General features: G+C 42.0%; 1 protein-coding gene across 2 annotated transcripts in view; it reads right to left on the bottom strand.

The window, feature by feature from the left end:
* Window positions 1–21,158, bottom strand: part of CERS6 (ceramide synthase 6) — a 257,579-nt gene that overhangs the window by 58,506 nt on the left and 177,915 nt on the right. For both annotated transcript variants that reach the window (XM_008138608.3, XM_008138609.3), the window contains exons 5-6: window positions 12,318–12,368; window positions 7,717–7,809 (exon numbers count right to left, since the gene is read on the bottom strand). In XM_008138608.3, coding sequence (XP_008136830.1) covers window positions 7,717–7,809; window positions 12,318–12,368 — 144 coding nt within the window. The remainder of the gene's footprint in view (window positions 1–7,716; window positions 7,810–12,317; window positions 12,369–21,158) is intronic.

Below are 21,158 nucleotides of genomic sequence, written 5' to 3'. Positions count from 1 at the left end.
GTGCTTGAGATTGTAGATGGAAAAATTTTTCTTCTGGTCGACCAAGTTGGGATGATGCTGTAAGTTGTCAGGAGGGGTCCAGAGAAACTCATTATCATCATCAGCCTTATCTTTTCTCTTCTAACTCCTTTCCCTTCAGCTGTCTGGGCTCCCCACCTACTTTTACAAACATAAACAAACCAAACCTATAGAATTCACTCCTCAAGTTACTTCTTGTCTTTAAGCAGGCCTCTGGCCATGCAGTTTTTCTGTTGTTGTTTTTTTGTTTGTTTAAATTTAAATTTTTTGTTTTGTTTTTCCTGGCTGGAAGGCTTGTGCTTTCTCTTCTTTTCTCCACTTGGACGACGTGGTAAACTTCTATCTACCCTCCGATTTGCCTGCTAATTCTCAAGCTCCAAAGGTTCTGTCGAACACTGTGATTTATTCTGAACAACAGCCCCATAAAGCAAGTACTACTAGAACTCAATTTTATACAGAAATTGAGGCACAGAGATGCTATGTGATTTTTCCAAAGTCACATAATGGAGACAGGCTAGAGCCAGATCTGAATGCAGTTCTGCGTGATCCCTGAGTGCAGGCTCCTATCCCAGCAGGCTGCTTTTCAGAAGCAAACGCAGGAGGGAAGACTGAGGGAGGAGGCCACAGAGAGAGGACACTTCTGAAAACACACGTGAGAGACTAACAAAGAGAACAAGGTCCACTTCTAGAAGGAAGGAAGAGAAGGGGGGTCCAGGGCAAAGGTGCAGGATTCGCCATGAGTGTGAAAGGCGCTTCTTGTTTGGAAGCCAAAGGGGAGGACATGCGATGGGCCTGTTTATATTTATGGGGATAGAAATGGAGGGAATGCACCGAGTCAGGGAGACAGCACTATAATAAGCCAACGTGGGTGTTTTCCCAAGACCCCCAGGATGACTTGAGGGAAACTTCCCACAGGAGGCTGAATGACTGAATCTCCCAAATGAACGTGGAACCCACCGGTAGCTCCTGAGAGAGGGTGGGACTCTTGAAGTCTGGACTTGAGGACCGAGAGCCCAGACCAGCAGCACTGTGGAGGTCCTGGGGTCTTTACACCTCAGTGGAAGAAGAGGTCCCTGCCTGGCACCCTCCCACACCTTGGACAGCACTATGTAGATTCTCAAGATGCTTACGAGCCTCTCCCTTGGCAAGGAACCTGGGAGTGTGATTGCCGGAGCAAGTTAAGATAGCCTTTGAATAAAATCCCATAAAATTGCCCCACGAAAACCTATTTCTTTTCTAGACAATACTGTTCTATTGTCCTACCCCCCTGCACACAGCACTGGGTTGAAATGCTTTGATCACAGGTGGTAACTTACTAAAATGAGCTGCCTCTTCTTCCCTTCTGACATTCTGAAGACACTGTAATATGAAACACACCCACCCACCCAGAGGCCTGAGTCAGGAGTATCTGCCATGGGAGAAAGCTAAGCTTCGCGTGCAGAGTATCACCACTCCAATCACAAGTGGGCACACAGAGGAGCAGCTCTGCACCTCTGTGAAGGAGCGGTTAAGTGGCCTGCCTGTGTCTGTGAGGAGGAGCACTGAGGTTACACAGAGCGAATTCACATCTTCCTCCCTCCCTCTCAGGATGATCAGGTGTCACCTGGTGGGATTTCAGCTCTTCAAGGAAAGAAAGGCCATGCTGATACAATCTGAGGCACTCCCCGGAGTCGTATTCTTAGAAAAGATTTAAAAATAAGATAGATGAGCAGTTCCCACCAAAGAGGTTTTTTTATGTGGGTGATACCTATCAATATTTAACACATTAGACATTAAAACTGAAAAATTTTAAAAAGGTGTCAGAACACACTTAACTTATTTTAAAGTCCATTACTTGTTAATTAACATAAATATTTTCTCCCAAATAACTACATTTTTCCAAAATTTAAAAATAAATGGTAAGAGTGTACTGTTTACATGATTGCAAATCTCTTTGCTGTTTTGGCTTAAGACAAGAGAGTTGGATTCTCATAACTGATGTCACTTTGGTTGAAATATATAAAGAAAATCCAGTACCACACAGTTCGAAAATGAAATATCTTGCTAGGCTTTTCAGACAGTTGTGGATATTTTTCTTTGATTCTATACTAAACTTGAGAAGCAGGATATTCTTCAAGGTTAGTTGCAACGTGGAATTTAAAACCAGATCAATAAACTTTTCATATTCTGTTACATAAAATCCTTTGCTCTGTCTTGACCTTTGAATTGATCTTAAACTCAGGCATGGTTTTGTAGCATCATGCATTAGTCACTTGGAAAGTATTGGCTCACTGAGCCAATGAAATATTTTGTTCTTCAGTATTTTTCAAATCACATGAATTAATGTCCTTACCAATCTCATGAGAAAAGTTTTAAAGCATTGAGATGCTATCAAGCTCTTGCTGGTGAACACAAGTTTTCCGAAAATCAAATTTTGCTTGTAAGCTTGGTTTTATTATTGACAACAAAGGATGGTAATTGTTCTTTTGATATAACTTGACAGGCTCATTCTGCATTTTCAAGAAAATATCTACCAAAAACACAAGTGGTAATAACCATAGTTTGCCAGTCATTTGTTCAAGTAAAAGCAAGATTCCATGGGGAAAGAAGCAGCGAGTTCAGCTCACAACGCAAGGTGCTAACTGCACGTGGTTTTCTTGAGACACTTATTATACGTTGTTATCCAGCAGCAGTTCTTTATGCATATTTCCCATTTCATCACACAAAATATTTTTACATGTATGCTCAAGAATGTAGATTTAATAAAATTAACACTTTTTACTGCTTCATCAAGAGCATTCTCGAGTAAAACTGACATTTGTTCTTCCTGCAAGCATGTGGCAGTGAAGAATGACTGTTGATACAGTTTGGTGCCATTACCAGCCATTTTGCCCACTGTTACTTTTGCATTATCCATGCAAATTTCAATGCAGTGAGAAAGGCAAGTGACATCTTAGTATTATTCTGAAGACAGTTTTGACCTTGCAGGTCCCCTGAAAAGTCTTAGGGATCTCTAAGTGTCTGCGGACCACACTTTGAGAAATGCTGATTTAGAAAAATTATTTCAAATATTGTTTTAGGAAATGATAACTAGCCACATTATTAATAATAACTGCACCGGTCAGGATAAGCCAGATGATGTGGCAATCATGAATAAAGCCCTTGGAATCTCAGTGGTTTAAAACAAAGGCTTATTTCTTACCCACTGCATGTTACCATTTGGCTAAGGGTGGAGGTTTACTCTGTTCCCCACAGTCACTCAGGGACCAGACTGAGGCAGCTGTCTCCATCTCAAATGTTACCAATCACTGTACTACAGGGGGAAAGAGTTTAGAGGGTCTCACACCAGCAATCAAATACTCTGGTACAAAAGTGACTCTAGACAGTTCTGCTCCCAGCCTACCAGTCACAACCACAAGAGAGGTCATGGCTGAGAAGTACAATCCTACATGAGCCTGAGGGTAGAGAGCTGGCACTATCTGATGAACCACATCAAAGACCACAGCAATAGCTAACATTTGCTGAGCAGTAATTATGTGCCAGGCATTGTTCTAACAGCATGTAATACTTTATGCTGACCACACTCCGTTGAGGTAGGTTATATGAACTCCATTCTTTGGGTCAGAAAGCCTTTGGATCAGGCACAAAGAGGTAACTTGCTCAAGGTCACACCAAGTTAGGAGTGGTGCCGGGCAGGTGGATGAACTCCAGAGCCCAGGCCTCTAACCTCAAAGCCATATTGCCCATAATTCCCTCCCTCCAGAAAAAATGAGAAAAATAAGAACTTTCCCATAATGATAAATATAGAGGATTGTCCTTTATTACAAGGTATCCTCTCTCCTTGAAAATGTTCAAACGTCCTTTCCTGTAAGAAATCATGGTTATAAATGGAGGAAGTACTAGGAAAAAAGGGTGGCTACCTTAAGTTAGCTCCTCTTCCTAATTAGTTTTGTTAATTTTAATTAACCAAAAGTACAAAAACTTGTGACCACTACGTTTTGGAGGTGTTTTTGTTTTTGGTTTTAGCCCTTTGTTTTGATTCAACCAAATTTTGGTCGTTATGTGCCAAACAGAGGTACTATTCTAAGCTCTATTTGTCAAGCATTGTACTAGATGGTTTCATGGACATTATGCCATTTAATTCTATGCTATACAGCTTGCTTTATAAAAAGATTAAAGCATGCATTGTCTTCTACCCTGAATCCAATTGAAGCAGGAAAGATCTGGAGCACGACAGGCCCCTCACAGGTGAGTAAAGCACCCATAGGAATGGATGCCAGTTATTCTCTGAAAATATAAATCTGTCAATGAGCTTCTTGCTAAATTTAATCACCATACTTTTCTGTCGGGAATCTTTTACAAAATATAGTTTTTCTCTTAGGTTAAAGACCAGAAGAGCAACAGCTGATTTTACCAGCGGGGCTTTGGAACTTGGCCATGGATGATTTCCTGAGAAGGACTCCGAACATGAGCCCGGCTCATTGCCCACGGCCCAGACCTGTGAGGCCAACAGCTACTTAGTTGAAAGGGACATAGGGCTTAGACACAAGCAAGCTGTTCTGAGCTCCAGCGCAGTCGTATTTATTAGTGTCCCTTAGAAAATTTAGATGTGAAGGAGAAATACTCATTGTGAACAGGTGCTAAAAACAGAATTTTAACAAAAATGAAGCATTGAGAAATAAGAAATATTTCGAACAACGTTGAGTACCAAGAGTATGCAAGATACTGGAACAATTTCTGTTTACAAAAGAAGAAAGGAAGAAGAGAGAAAGAGGGAAGGAGAAAGGAATGAAGGGAAGCAAGAAGAAAAAGAGAAGGAAAAAATCCTCAAAAAGGTTTACACATCTTGGTAGCTTATAATAGAATATTAGAATTATAAGTCATTTGAATTATTAGTCCAAATGACTACATCTTGGCTAGTCCCTTCCCTCTGGGAAGATTAATAGTATAACTTATCACTGACCAATTAAGAACCAGCCCTAGAAAAGATCAAGAGAGAGGCAATGGGCTCTGTCACCAAAGGGATGAAAGGTTCTCCTCTCATTTTTAGATCCAGATTCTACTTTGAAACAGAGCAATTTAAAAATAAAAAAGAGCAATATTAGGACACTTCTAGAAGGGAAGAGTTTGTGAATATAAAAGCCATTTTAGAAAGACTCATGAACCCATTAAGTCACAAAAATGATTTCTAAATCTCATTTAGGGTACTGATTCTAACAGTTTGAGGTATGCATTTGGATCCAGTGTTTATAAACCTTGGTCCCTATTTGAGAAATGGCTGTTCAAGCCCATTCTTATTTAATTGGGAAGCTAAGTAAACATGTACATAACCTTTCTATTAACAACCCTACAAGTGGCCTTCAGAAGTTGATTTCTATACTCTGTTGTCAATGGGTGCCTTCAAATATTTCTACTCCCTAATTAGGAAGCAGGCTCTTTTTTAGAGAGTTTGGTAAATAGTTAAAAATCTGGAAGATGGGGAGTATATTTCGCAACCAGAACATTCTATAAATCCTTGCTGCTGGCTGGAATGGCAGACCCTCCAAGGGGTAAGGTAATGAGGAGGGAACCACTAAGAACCTGCAGTGACAGCAAGAGGCAAAGGAAAAAAGCAAGGGCTACAACTCACTAATGAGAGATGTCAACAGAGAGAAAGCCTTCCTTATTAAAACCTGTGCTGAGTAATAGTCTGGTAGTGGCCATATTCCCATTTTGCACCTGAAATAAGAATTATCCAGCTCTTGGCTCACTGAAAAGACATGGTAAATGTGTGATGAAAAAGCTCAAGCAAGTGGAGGGGCTTGGTGACTTTTGGTGCAGACATATCTCACTAGGACTAGGCTACTGGGAGCCACGGACAGTCAGTCTTGCAATCTCTTTGACTCTAGATGGTACCCCTAATTATCACTGAGCAAAAGAGGAACCAATACAATGACAAAGAGCTGCAAATTACTACCTTTAATGTCAGGAGCATGGCAAGGCAAGACAATGCAAGAACTGTGCATTCGTCTAATCTAAGAGGCAATCACAGTACTTTGCTTGGTCAACTTGGGCTGTAATTCATCCCCGAACTGCACAACCTTGAAAAATGTACATAAACTTACTGTACATAAATTTTCTTAACTACAAAATAGGGAGGATATTTAAACCTCCTTCTTTGTTATACTTATGTTTTGTGTGACTCCCTGGAAAAAAATGTTCCTCGAAAGAAAAGAAAATGCATATTATTTGGTCTTAAAAAGGAAGGAAATTCTGATGCATGCTACAACATGGATGAACCTAAGGACATTAGGCTAAGTGAAATAAGCCCACCACAAAAGGTCAAATATGGTCTAATTCCACTTTTATAAGGTACCTAGAGCAGTCAAATTCAGAGCAACAGAAAGTAAAATGGTGGTTGCCAGGAGCCTAGTGGGGAGGGGAGAATGAGAAATTGTTGTTTAATGGATATAGAATTTCGGTTTTGCAAGTTGAAAAGAATGTTGGAAACTGGTTGCACAACAATGTGAATGTGTGTAACAGTACTGAACTGTACACATAAAATGGTTAAGATGATAAATTTTATATTTTGTATTTTTACTAAAGATTTAAAAACTAAATAAGTAAAATATACAATGAGCCTGGCACATAGGAGATAACACAAGTTCTGACTACATGAATGAAGAAGGCTCCTCACGTAAGACGAGGATATCTAATTGGGATACTGTCCCTATAGGATCTTTAAACATTCCCAGAAACTGGCCCAGCAAGTTTGGTGCAAGGAGTAAGGGAACCACAAGTTATGGGTGTCAATGAGTTACCCGCTCTACCTAAGCCTTAGCCCTTACAGGGACCACCCACTTCGGAGAATCAGAGGACATATACCACATTAAGGCTGCTCAGCCACACAAAACACAAAGACGGCCTTTTGCCAGCTAAGTAAACCCCTGCTGCGGGTCAGTGAAAGGAGTATACTCGGGAGCAGTGGTTGCCAACCGGTGGTCCGCAGACCATTGGTGGTCCGTGAGGTCCAAAAGGTTGGCGACCGCTGCGCTGGAGCACACAAGTGTGTGGAGCACGGGCACTGAGATGCAGGCCAGCAAACACAGCTTCGAAGGAACAATCCAAAGACGGAAATCTGGAGAACATGGCATCATGAAAAATAAGCAGTGAAAAATCAAAAGTGCCACCTGTGTCCAGAGGCTGGTGCGTTGAGAACTAGAATGAGCGGGTTTAACACTCAGGGGGTCAAGAGTGCCCTCCACAGACGCCGGCGGAAGGGAGGGGTGAAACCCAGATCACAGTTCATTTAGGAATGTTGCCTTTTCATGACGTCTTTTCATGCCAGTTAGCCCTTAAATTGGAGAAAAAATTCATTCTGTAGGGCTGGAACACGGAGATGTTACTCTCTCCCAGGAGCAACAAATAAAAGTTTTCTTCTTTATTTAATCTGGAGAACAGAGGGACTTGTAAATCAGACTGAGAGAAATTACTGCTATCGGGACTCGTTGCTATATATTTTCATAGAGAAAAGAACACTAGGGAAGAGCTAAGAGACAAGGGGAACAAAATACAAGACAGCACAAACAAAAATAGAGAACTTTATGTATCCAAGCAGAGAGCAGGACTAACCGAGCGCTGCTGAGAAAACAGCAGGGAGTGCCCATGGCTCTACACCCACCTGCCAGGGCCCATTAAAGACACCTGTCTGCAGGCACTTTACAACAGAACCCCACTTACCTTTCTTTTGATGTCAGTGAACTGGGAAAACATTAAAGACCAATAAAACGAGAGCTCCAGGATATAATAGTAGTGAAGGTCAGTTGTGAGTGGCTGAGGATCAAAGGAAAAAAAAAAAAGGAAGATTAATAGTTAATAGGACACCCCATTTGGGTCCCAAACATCTCAAGCTCAGTGCTGAAAAGTGACATGGTCTTATGCCCCCACAAATTCTAGCCCCCTTCTCTTTGTGGATAAAGGGGCTTTGAAGGATGTCTCTAATCCCTCTACTGCGCAGCCTGATGTCATTAGTTTTATCTCCAACCAAAAAAAGGGTCCGTCAGGATGAACGCTTGGTACCCGATTCACTATTTACTTTAACAATAGCATGTATGCTTCTTTGACATGAATGAGTATCTGCAAGATTCCTCAGGCGACCTAAAATACATATTCCAATGCACACAACAAAAGAATACCCCTGGCTAACGGCTGTGAGATTCCATGGCACAGGCACAGGGGAGGGAGGTGACAGAAACTGGAGGACAACATATGTCACTGAGGCCCAGTTCCCAGTTCTGCATTAATCAGATCTTTCTTTCAGTACCCCGCAAATGTCAACAAAAGACAATGCAAAAACATTTCTTAAGAGATCAGAGGGACAAGGAAGCTGCCAAGAGATACTGGGCTAGGCACCCAGCCAGGAAATCTGAGGTCAAGTCCCACCTCCGCAGCTTCGCAGGTATAAAACTTGGGCCTTAATTTACTGTAAAAGGAAGTGGCACCTGTTCTATCTGCCTCACAGGGCCAGGAATGGGGAGAAGATCAGAGGCAGCAGAACGTAAGAATATTTATTCTGCACATAAATCCATAAACACAAAACGAAAGTGTTTTCTTGTTTTAAAAAAACACACATTTTCAACAAGTTGTTTTTGTTTATTGAACTGTAATGAAATGTCTTACTTTACCGGAATGAATCAAAGACTTTTGAAGCTCATCACACAAACATATCTACACACCTAGTAATAGTATAGATGGTAAATACAATGGAAACTTAAATGCTCTGTAAACCAACAGCAGCAAAACAAATGACTTTTACGAGAAGCTGGTACTCACTCAACCACCAACTCTACTGACTTTACGCATAGGCATCAAGGAAAACATCTGTCCCACTCACTGACCTTTAGCAACAGAGCACCAGAGAGGACAGGATACTCTCCCCACCAGCAATCCTAAGCTCTGAGCATCAGTGTGTTTATCAAGCTCAGCACCACCCTGGAAGTGGCCTTTTAAAAGTGAAGGTATTTATGCCCGGCCGGTGTGGCTCAGTGGTTGAGCATTGACCCATGAATTAGGAGGTCATGGTTCGATTACTGGTCAGGTCACATGCCCGGGTTGCAGGCTCGATTCCGAGTATGGGTTGTGCAGGAGGCAGCCAATCAATGATTGTTCTTATCCTTGATGTTTCTATCTCTCCCCCTCTCCCTTCCTCTCGGAAATAAAAAAAAAACAAATATATATTTTTTAAAAAACTGAAGTTATTCACAATGAGAGATGACTACTCAGGTCAGACATATGGCAATAAAGTCTAAAAAATAGAGTGCTGGCTTTAGGACCCTTGGAGCGAAGATTAAATGTCAATTTTAATGAGAGTCACTTTCTTGTTGCATCTCCATCTGGGAAAATGCCCCAGTGGGCTATAAGGACAAGTGAGAGCACTCTAGAAATTGCAGAGTTCATAAGAGAGCATCGTATTAGAGTAACTACTATAGTTGTGGAGTCCTTTGCAGTTGACAGAACTTACCCATGCGATAATATCCTTGACGCTCTTAAAAGCCCTATGAAATTAATACTATCATTTTCTAAATTGTATAGTTACAGGAAATTGCTGCCAGTTAATTCAGGTAGGGAGGCTGACCCCAGGTCTCCCAGTGAGGGAGGGCTTGTGATCGCCACTAGAGCTTCCATTCCCCACTTGTGCTCTTTATGACAAGCTATACAAGGGCCAACAAAGGGCAACTTTGCATTATTTTAAACTTAAAATACACACATGTATATAAAAACCAGTATGTATGTAATAAATAATATACAGACTCATACATAAGGAGCAGTGTATCCTTAATAAAATTGAAATAGACCATTCCTCACCTAAAAATCTGTTCAATTATTTATTTAATATATGTGCTAAAGACACAATAAATCTGTTTCATGAGTATGGCTCATTTTTAAAAGTACTCTTAAGCGGGACCAGCATGGCCCAGGGGTTGAGCGTTGACCTATGAACCAGGAGGTCAAGATTCGATTCCTGGTCAGAGCACATGCCCAGGTTTCGGGTTCAATTCCCAGTGTGGGGTGTGCAGGAGGCACCTGATCAATGATTCTTCTCATCATTGATGTTTCTATCTCTCTCTCCCTCTTCCTTCCTCTCTGAAATCAATAAAAATATATACATTTAAAAAAGTGCTCTTAAGGCTTGAAACTGCCTCTGAACTATAACCTATATATTTATGTAAATATATTTACCCACAAAGCACTATAATTACATGCATAATAATTATATGCTGTTTAATGTTTTTTTTCCACAAACATAAAAAGAAAGCTGTTCATTTTTTTTTATTAGTATAAGGAAAGTATCAAGAATGAACACTGGCCCTAGCTGGTTTGGCTCAGTGGATAGAGGGTTGGACTGTGGACTAAAGGGTCCCAGGTTCAATTCCAGGCAAGGGCACATGCCCGGGTTGCAGGCTCGATCCCCAGTGGGGGGTGTGCAGGAGGCAGCCAATCAATGATTCTCTCTCATCATTGATGTTTCTATCTCTCTCTCCCTCTCCCTTCCTCTCTGAAATCAATAAAAATATATATATTTAAAAAGAATGACCACTCTTTCCATGAGAGATCATGAACTGGTCCTAGATTTTGGGAGTTAATTGCCGAATTACTCATTGATAAGCAATGATGACTTATCAGTAGAAGACAATCTTAATCTGAATCCCCACATATGGTTTCTTTCCTTCTATACTAAAGAAGCTTTTCATTTTATATAAACATAACTGTATATACCAGACAGACCCTCACATTATCAGGTGGAATCTATAGTTCTATCTGTGAAACAGTCTGCAGCTACATTTTGAGCCACTGCTCTAACAAGTCATTTTCTCAGAAATAAGCAATTGCTCAGCTCCTGCCATTAATGTGGAAGTTATTTCAGATCACATTACAGTTATGAAGAAGAGTGGGTATTACATTTCATTTGGCATTTGTCTCAGTGCCGTTCATGGGACGGAATTTACCTCATAAATGCAGTGCATTAGAGCAGCTGCCATGCGAGCAGTCGAGTTAAGGTTCCTGGAAGGCTTTGATGTGTTTTTATAAATAGAATTCTAGATATATAGCGGGTTTTCCACTCAGTGTACCATTACAGGACACAAGGAGAGCTGTAAATGACAATATTCCAAGTATTTAAGATAGTAAAACAGCAGTTGGGCCTGGGAATTACAATTGTGTTCAACAGCGGCTGGGTTTCAATGTTGCTTTAGTCTCTATGAAATGGCCCTGAAATACTCAGCTCTCTCGAACCATGTTATGCTTATTTACATTATTTTCTAATCTGAATAAACTACATGAAAGAGTCAGAAATGCATTTCAACATGTCCCTAACCTTGAATTTGCCCAAGGAGGATCCAACACCAGTTCCCACCCCGTTCAGACACTGTGGATGATAGAGAAGACACAGGGCACACCTGTTCCCCATTAACCTTATGTGCACCAAAAAGACAGCCCTAACAAATCCCAAACTCAAATATCCAAGTTGCTTCTCATAATGTATGTCTCTTTATTGCATCACCAAAATACCTGGTTGCATTTGTTTCATATCCCAATCGGTCAAGAAACTTTTCAGCAAGAAATTTCTAGAAAAGTTCCCAACATTGATATTCAAATAGTAACTGATCTAGGGACTAGCCGACACGCTAATATTTCTGAATTCATGGACAAGAGGCAAAGGTACATCAGTGGGCAGGAATCTGAAATACTCCCTTTCTGGAATACGATTCTAATCTCATCTCATTTTCAATTATCTTTTTTTCTTCCGTGTGTGTGTGTGTGTGTGTGTGTGTGTGTGTGTGTGTGCGCGCGCGCCTATGTGTAATGGTACACGCCCATTTTTCTGTGCTCAAGGAAATGGTGCTTGATTCACATACTTAGAGGCTACGCCTAAGCCACACCGTGAACTGGAGTCAGGCCTGCTACAGCTCCACACAAGCTTTTCCCCCTCGGTACTGAGACAGGCCTGGGCTGTCGTCAGCCTTTGCTCAGTAATTAAAAGCAGATCAACTGTTAGAAACAGAAATCATCCACCTGCTGAACTGATTGTATCTTGCTCTCCAGCAAAGGCACCTTTCCACACTTACTCCATCTGCTAAAGCAATTAAGCTCTGATTCTGAGCTTCACTCAGAACACAAATACTTCCCTCACTAGGCTACATGTAGCATCAAGCCACAGGGGTGGGGGCAGGGGACCAAAAAGCCAGGCGGCTGCCCAACCTAATGGACCTGCCTAAATCAGAAAACTCACCAAAGGAAGATACTGTATGTGTATAAAAGCCCAGACAGCAATGGCTCCTTACCTGATAGGGGTAGTTGTACCAGCAGTGCCTTGTATTCCACAACCAGGGTGTCTAAAAAATGACAAAGAAACATATTTTTACATATTTTGGAAAAGCAGCAGGATGAGATATTTATGACAGGTTCTTCCACCAACCTGCAATATTTGGGTATTTCAATAATCTACCTCGGTGAGAACTGAAGGACTTAAGAATAAGATATTAAAGCAATTAGTATCCCATCACATATTCTCTCTGGGTAGTCTATACTCAACTGGTAGTATTTCAGGCTACTTCGGGGATAGAGTCCTAGCTGGTGTCTTAATATTTTGCTGGTCACAGAGAGACATTCCTGCTATGTAATGAGCCTCAGCAGCAGGGCCCTTTGGAGGTCTCACCTAAACCAGATGCAAATCATCAACCTCATTGTTATCAATGAACAATTTACCCTAAAACTCCTCCAATCCAATGTTTACAAAACAACATTATTAACCAATTGTTCCATGCCTTAAACAAGGTTCAGTAACAGGCAGGTGAACTTCTTGTTTCAGTAGGACACCTCCGACTAATTCCAGGCCTAAGGGAATTAGCCCTCAGGCCACACTCCACCCCCTGACTCATGGTCAAAGTCATAAAGACAAAACAATCATTCTTGACTTCACAGCAATTACTTGGTTTACAACAAGCATGTCAAACTCCTAGCAGCATGCAGCCCACAACGAATATTTTTGTGGCCTACCCAATATAACGGTATGTAAGAAACATTTTAATAAAAATTTCGTAACTTAATTTTTACAATATCCTGTTATACGTAATTATGAATAACGAACTACAATGTTCGCTAATGACTGTCTACTATAATCGTGTTGCATACATTTCCCTTACGCGCCTAATGCACAGACGCACCATTTCTCTCCACTAATACTAGCAGCGAAATTTTAGCAGACAACTGCCACGTCATTAGTCTTGGACTGACTTGTTTGGTGTGCGCAACAGGAAATATTTCACTTTCGGAGAACAAGAAAAATGAGTTTATTTGCATTACGCTTATTAATTTGTGCAGTTATTCAGTGTCTGGTAAGTTAATGTTAAAAAAAAATTTTTATTAAAATGTTCTATTATTTTATGTTAATGACTAGAGGCCCAGTGCATGAAATTTGTGCATGGGGGGGGGGGGGGGGAGGGGGGTGTCCCTCACCCCAGCCTGCACCCTCTCCAATCTGAGACATCCCTCTCACAATCCAGGATTGCTGGCTCCCAACCGCTTGCCTGCCTCTGCCTGATTGCCCTTAACCCCTTCTGCCTGCCAGCCTGATCACCCCCTAATTACTCCCCTGCCAGTCTGATCAGCGCCTAACTGCTCCCCGGCCAGCCTGGTCACCCCTAAATGCCCTCCCATGCTGGCCCGGTCACCACTAACTGCCCTCCCTGCTGGTCTGATCTCCCACAACTGCCCTTCCCTGCAGACCTGGTCTCCCCCAACTTCCTTCCTCTGCCGGCCCGGTCACCCCTAACTGACCTCCCTGCTGGCTTGATCACCCACAACTGCAGGCCCTCCCCTGCAGGCCTAGTTCCCCCCAACTCCCCTCCCCTGCAGGCCTGGTCCCCCCCCCCCAACTGCCCTCCCCTGCTGTCCTGGTCCTCCCCAACTGCCCTCCCCTACAGGTCTGGTCCCCCCCAACTGCCCTCTCCTGCTGGCCTGGTCTCCCCCAACTGCCCTCATTTGCTGGCCTGGTCACCCCTAACTGCCCACAACTGCCCTCCCCTGCAGGCCATCTTGTGGCAGCCATCTCTGATTACATGGGGGTGGTCATCTTGTGTCTTGGAGTGACGGTCTATTTGCATATTACTCTTTTATTAGATAGGATTACTCATTTATTTCAGACCTTTGTATTCAGCATGTCTCTATTGAAAGCTTAGTGTCAGATGTATTTGTACTGACCTCCTTATTTCATCCCAGATCCTATAAGATCAGGGTTGCTGCCCTCTGTAGTGTGATCCTGTACCTGCCTCCCGGAGAGCAACACATATCCTTTCACCCAATACCAGTGAGGATGCGGATGTGAATGAGAAAGGGGCTAATAAGTCTGACAATTTCAGTGACTGAAATTAACCTCACAAGGTGATCTAATCCTAAATTCCCAACTGGGGAGGTCCAGATGGGTAGTCACACCCTAGGCCTATAAAAGGTTTACCTTTGCCCTGCTCATTGTTCTTGGGCATCTACGTTAACACTCCTTTGAAATGCCAGAGTAATCCTCTTTCCCAGATCCTTCAGTGGTGTAACCACCCTCAAGAGAGCACATAATCTTGTTAACTCTCCTATAATCCAATCATACAGATTTCCTCTCCTCACATGCTCACAGGAAAGGCCAAGTGAGGGCTACAGTGAGAAGGTGGCATGTCAGGAGGAGAGCTCCCACCGGAAACTAAACTCTGCAGGACCTCCATCTGGAATTTCTAACTTCCAGAACCATGAGAAGTAAATTTCTGTTCTTTCAGCCACCCAGTCTGTGGTATTTTGTTTATGGCATTCTGAGCTGACTCACACAGCATCATGAGACAAGGCTTAATAAATGGTGCTTAATAGCTATTAAACTACACATCAACTAATTTCAATCTAAGAAGACTTATAAAGCATCTGAGCAAGACTAGGACCATAACACAGTAGAGTCGAAATGACTTCCAACATTCTCCACCGAAACCACAATGTATAATGGGATTTTTCATTATCTCATGCACATCTGCTCCCAGACACAGCACTCGAGATACAACTTGGCAACAAGCGTATCGATCAATAATGGTGTCCTGTGAAGGCTTCTGGGGCTCTTCTTACCCTGAGCAAAGCCAACCCCAGCACCAGGATGGAGGTCAGACACGCTGCTGGTGGTCACACTGCCACCTTCCTTTGCATTTTGACCATATGCATAAGAGTTGAGTGCTATTTACTCCATGATTTTTTAAAGAAGAAAACTAAAAAAGCTTTTAAAAGTGTCAGTAAATCTGCTCTTTTATCTAGTTTCTTCTTTGAATCAGCAGTTCTGTAGAGGTTTCATAGTGAACAAAAAATAGGTCAGATCTGAACATTTCACTTTACCATCTAGCGTTAGATAGGTTTGGACTTGCTTTTTTAAAGTTTCATTTGACATACTTCTGAAAAGTAACAGTTTTAAAAATCTACCTTTCAGTTTCCATACCACCTATCATGATGATGGATTGTCACCAAATTCAAGGCAGTGTTGTCCAAGCATAGAATGTGAGACACTAAGAGTGAACCCTAATATAAACTATGAACTTTGGGTGATAATGATGTATCAATGCAGGTATATCAACTTTTTCCTTCGGATTGATTATATCTAGGGTTTATTGTAAGAAATAAACACGAGAAAAAATGATTCCATGTCTGCAATGGGTTTAATTAGAAAGGTTAGCACTAAGTTACCTTAAGTCAAATGGATAAGTTCCATATGATATTCTTCCTTTTAAATGAAGTCCAAGGGGAAAAAAGTACTTCCCTTCTGTGAATACTTAGTATGCTTCCTCTTACCAAGTGAGAATTATGTTACCCCACTATCTTTCTACCTTGATTTTGGAAGCTGAAATCTAATTCTATAGCTCAGTCATAGCAACTGGGATTTTCTTTCAACATCTTTGCTTATTTTTCCTTTTATGTGTAACTTTTATGTTAATATTTATATTAATAATGTTATTACATAAACACTGCAAATTCCTTTCAGAAACATTCAACTGTAAATTTAAATGAATTAATATAAATTAAATCCATTCAAAATAATATTTAATGCACATTGTAAAAGAACTCAGAATGTAAAGAAATATTTCATGCGTTGTGAGTTTAAAATTTGATCAATAAATTGAAAAGAATGAAGCCTGAAGATGCTGCTGGTCAGTGGTGAGATGTCTAGAGTGCTCCCAAATGCAAGAGTAGCCTTTCCTCCTTTCCTGAGTCAGTAGAAATGTGACTATAAATCTACAATGCAGACCGGTGACTCCTCCCTGGAGGCCCCTGGCATCTGCCTGAGCTTTGAAAGCTCCCCTGACGTGCAAATATAATTTGGACTTGACCCTGAGGCATTATATAAAGATAGCAGCCTTTCCTATTGATCAGGCTTTTAAAAAGATGCTGGTCCTCTAGACCTGGTCAAGCATATGCCTTCAGCATATTCAGCAATCAATTTAGAAAGTAATTTGCTGAGCTGCCAAGCATACATAAATAGGAGTTTCTTGGAGATGGGACTTGAGGGCACAGGGTCTCTGTGGGTTTAATCATAGAAACAAAGAGAAGAGAAATGTGAGTTGCATTTCCATGCCTTCTAAGACCTGCCAGCCAGTGATTCCCAATTTTTTCTGCCACTGCTTAGCTAAGAGATTACACACACACACACACACACACACACACACACACACACACCCCTAACTAACTGTGACTGTGATTATCAAGAGTCTGAGTAACAGGAAGCTTAAAAAACCCAACTATCCCACTGATTCAGATGTGGACTCTCCTCCACACCCAGGGAGAATCACTGCAAAGCAGAATGGACTGATCAATCAATTTCATGTTTAGAACAGAAATTAGGGAGAAAGGAAACAGATGAAGGAAAGAGATGAGAAAAAAAATGAGGTGGAAGGCCTAGAAGGAGGGGAAAATGGTGAGAATGTCAACACAGGGAGAAAGACAGAGAAAGAGGGAGTAAAATTTGGGAATGAAGCCAATGAGAGCGGCTATTAAGAAGCACAAGATTAGTCAAAAGATTAAAGAAATTATAATATATTATGAAAGTTACTATTTCTAATATGCAAAGAGCCCACAAAAGTTTATTAAAATATCAAAACACCCAATGAAAAAAATGGGGAGAAGAATAATAAACAGGAAACATAATAGACAAAAATATATGTGATCAAAAACATATGCAAAAATATCACAGATTTTTTTTTTTACCCATGTCTGGAAAATATTTAAAGAATTTAGCACACAGAAGTCAGCAGTGTATAGAATCTACAAATTTAAATACTACTCTACAAATTTAATAACCTTTCTGAGGAGTAGTTTGATCTTTAAATTGTGCATATTCTTTGACCCAACACTGACTGTAAAAAAACTAATTAGACCTATATATAAAGGCATTTGTGCATGGATTTACACTATAATTCTTTTTCTAGTAATAGAAATTCAAACAAATCTAACTTCAATAATGGGAGGTTAGTATGTGCTTACGTGGGATTCTATGAGAACAGATCCTAAGACGAGGGTATGGATGCAGGTTGTTATTTGAGAGGTGATCCCAGGAAACAGAACAGAGAAATGGAGAAAGTAAGGCAGACGAGGGAGATAATCCATTATGGTTTTCAGGACCAGGCTGATTACTGCTGTAGGCATCTCAGTTCCACTTATGACTCTCCCAACACAGGACTGGGAAGTGGGGCGGGGAGGCTGGGCATTTATCCTATAACCCCCACCCCTCACTGATTGAGGTTTCAGTATTAATGAATGGCTCCATATTTCTAGGTTGTACCTTCATGTGTTTAGGTGACCTTGTGCCTTTGGGGAAAGCGGGAACAGAGATATAGCACAGCTTATACCTGAGGTGGGATACTGTCAGAGGTGCATGGAACTATCTACCACATCAGATGGGCTAAAGACATGCAACAGGCATATTCACATTTTAGGTTACAATTAGATTACATGCAGAATAAACAGTGTACCTTATTAAAAGTGGGCATATATTTAGACACACACACACACACACCAAGTGTGTGCATGAAAAATGCCTGGCAATATTTACCAAAAGTTACTTAGCGATTATGTATAAGTAATGATTATCTCGAGTGATTTTTACTTTTTTTTTCTTAATTGTTTGTATGTCATTATTAGATTACAAAGTAATTATAACTATATTTTTTCTGCAATGAATAGGTCTTATTAAAATCATAAAAAGCCAAAGTTCATGTACTTTTAACAGATCTCATTTAAAAAACACAAACATTTACTTTCTGTTCACAAACAAGACTAATAGCATTAATAATATATTGCTATGCTCAAATTATTCAAGAATTCTAATTAACTTTAAACTAAAAGCTAGTATATGAAATAGCTGCCTTCAGAGTATTTACATATTGACACTGACATTTAAAGTATAAACAAATCATTAATAATTTAATTCTAAATTCTCAATTAAGAGAAAGAAGCATGAGGAAATAATAAGATGAGCAGATAATCTAGAATAAATCTTGCATTCATTATGCGGTGAGCAACCATTTTGCCACCCATCCACTTACTCTTATTTTGAAGGTCTCCTCTTCCTTACCACTTTTAAATCAACTAGGCCCTAATATCTCTGTGCTAATATTATTGTACTAGTGGCCTGGTGCACAAAATTCATGCATGGGGGTGGTGTCCCTCAGCCCGGCCTGTACCCTCTCCAATCTGGAATCCCTCGGGGGATGTCCGACTGCTGGATTAGGCCTGACTAAACTGGCAGTCAGACATCCCTCTCACAATCCGGGACAGCTGGCTCCTAACCGCTCACCTGCCTGCCTACCTGCTCACCCCCAACTGCCCCCCCACCGGCCTTCTCACCCCCAACGGCCCCCCCCTTGCTGGCCTGATTGTCCCCAACTTCCCCCCACCACTAGCCTGATCACTCCCAACTGCCCCTCTGCCAGTCTGCTCGCCCCCAAATGCCACCCCTGCAGGCCTGCTCACCCCCAACTGCCCCCCCTGCCGGCCTACTCACCCCCAACTTCCCCCACCGCCAGCCTGATCACCCCAACTGCCCTCCCCTCCTGGCCTGATTGCCCCTAACCACCTCTGCCACAGCCCTGCCACTATGGCTTTGTCTGGGCAGTGGCCACGGAGCCGGCTGGGGCGACCAAGGAAGCCAAGCTCCCGTCTCCCACATGCTCTGGCTGGCTCCGTGGCTCCGGCCAGCGCCGCCATCTTTGTTGCATCAATTTGCATATTCCCTCCTTATTGGCTGTGGGCACAGCCATCTTTATTGCGAAGTGACAGTTAATTTGCATATTACTCTTTTATTAGATAGGATGTTCCTCACTCACTCACTCTTTCAAGTATTTATTGAGTGGCTACCATGAGTTAGGAATCTACTAAGCATGAAGATGCAATAAGACAAGTTCTCCATTTTCGGAGAACTTGCCATCTCCTGGGTAATCCAAACAATTATATGATACTAGTAGCCCATTTGCAGGAAGAATCCTGCAAGCGGCCGCTGCGGCCGCATGTGCTGCCACTCCCACAGCCATTACAGCCCCCACGCCTGCACCCACATACCGCTGCTGCCTGCCCTGCTACGCCCCACTCTGCCCCGCCCAGGCTTTCCCTCTGGCAGCCACCTTGCTTTCCGCTTTTCCTCCCTCTTCCTTCTAAGTTGTCTTCAGCCTTCACTCCTCCCTCCCTCAGCGAATGCAAATTAACCGCCATCTTTGTTGGATAATTTGCATAGTCGCCCTGGTTGGCTGGTGGGCATGGTTTTGGCTGGTGGGTGTGGCTTGGGTGTAGCGAAGGTGCGGTCAATTTGCATATTACTATTTTATTAAATAGGCTAGCAAGGTATCCACAGGATGCAGAGAAGTTGTACATAAAAAGACACCCAGCCCAGCCGTGGAGAGGGAGGTGGGAGGGGAAGGCTCTGCCAGGAGGTGTCATCGTAGCTGAAGCCAGAAGGACACCCAAGCAGAAGGTGGGGAGGAGCTGCCAGATAGAAGAACATGGGCTTCCCTATCTTTCAGAAGCCATGTCTTATTTCCAACAACATCACTTTTCCTAATCATCATTTCCTTGCATTATTCTCTAGAGGAATAAAAAAAAGAGCCTCTTCCTCTTTCCCATCTGAGAAGGTAAAATGCTTCTGCCTTGCTGTCCATGCTCCTGGAGGATGGCTTGGTCTCGGGTGACCATGCAAGATTAAGTCCGCTCTTCCTAGTAAGCATCCCCTGCTCTCTCCAGGCCAAGCGCCTTGCTGTCCACTGATTCCCCCTTAACTCCTTAACTCCTGGGTCTCCTTGTCTGCATGCCACCTGTCATCTCTGCCCCTCTGCCTCGATGCCTCCTGATCAATCTTCCAGGCACTAGTCTGTAGGCCTCCTGCTTCCTGAAACCGTTTTGTGCAGACTTGTGTAGGTCTTCCTCTCCAATGAACTCCAGCTTCTTTGAAAAGGGTGTAGTCCATAAATTAGTTCTCAATGTTCAAAAAGTGGCTATTATGTGTCATTGTGGTTTTACATTTTTTGGTATTATTTTAACCAATTATCAATGTTTAAGGAGAGTTCTAAGCACACAAAAAGCAGCAGAATACAGAATATGGCTTGTGAATAAGAGCAATATGGATCAGCGTAAAGAGGCAAGTGATGAAGTAAACGTGTGGTAATTGGGCTCCGTCTTGCTGTCAGGCATAATGCTAGACAGTTCTTGTCAGTTCTTGTCACTTGTCAGTTCTTGCTTTGCTGTGTGACATGCTCACTGTAAACTTCACAAATGCTATAAGGAGAACAGACCATGGTGGCAGAGAATTCAAGCTTCTCTCAACCATGTACTACCTGTGTAAGTCATTAATCCCTGCACAATATTTTCAAATAGAATAGCTGCTTTTCATGAACAGGATACAGTTTTGTCAAGCAGAAAGAAAGAGAGCCAATCTGGGGCTGGAGCCAGATGAGAGAGAGGAAAGGGAGAATTCCATCATAAGATCCCCAAACTTACACATCTGGATACATAGAGTCTTCGCTTTTAATCCTACAAAAACAGGAGCTACTCCAAAGAGCTAGGCTGCGTACAGTTGCTCCAGTGAGCAACTACCCCAAAAGGTCTGTCTGAAGAGTTTTCTGTGTTCC

Source organism: Eptesicus fuscus, chromosome 11 (assembly GCF_027574615.1).
Source record: "Eptesicus fuscus isolate TK198812 chromosome 11, DD_ASM_mEF_20220401, whole genome shotgun sequence".
Classification (NCBI taxonomy): Eukaryota; Metazoa; Chordata; class Mammalia; order Chiroptera; family Vespertilionidae; genus Eptesicus; species Eptesicus fuscus.
The sequence above is the reverse complement of the archived record's forward strand: the minus strand, read 5'-3'. Positions and strand labels throughout refer to the sequence as shown.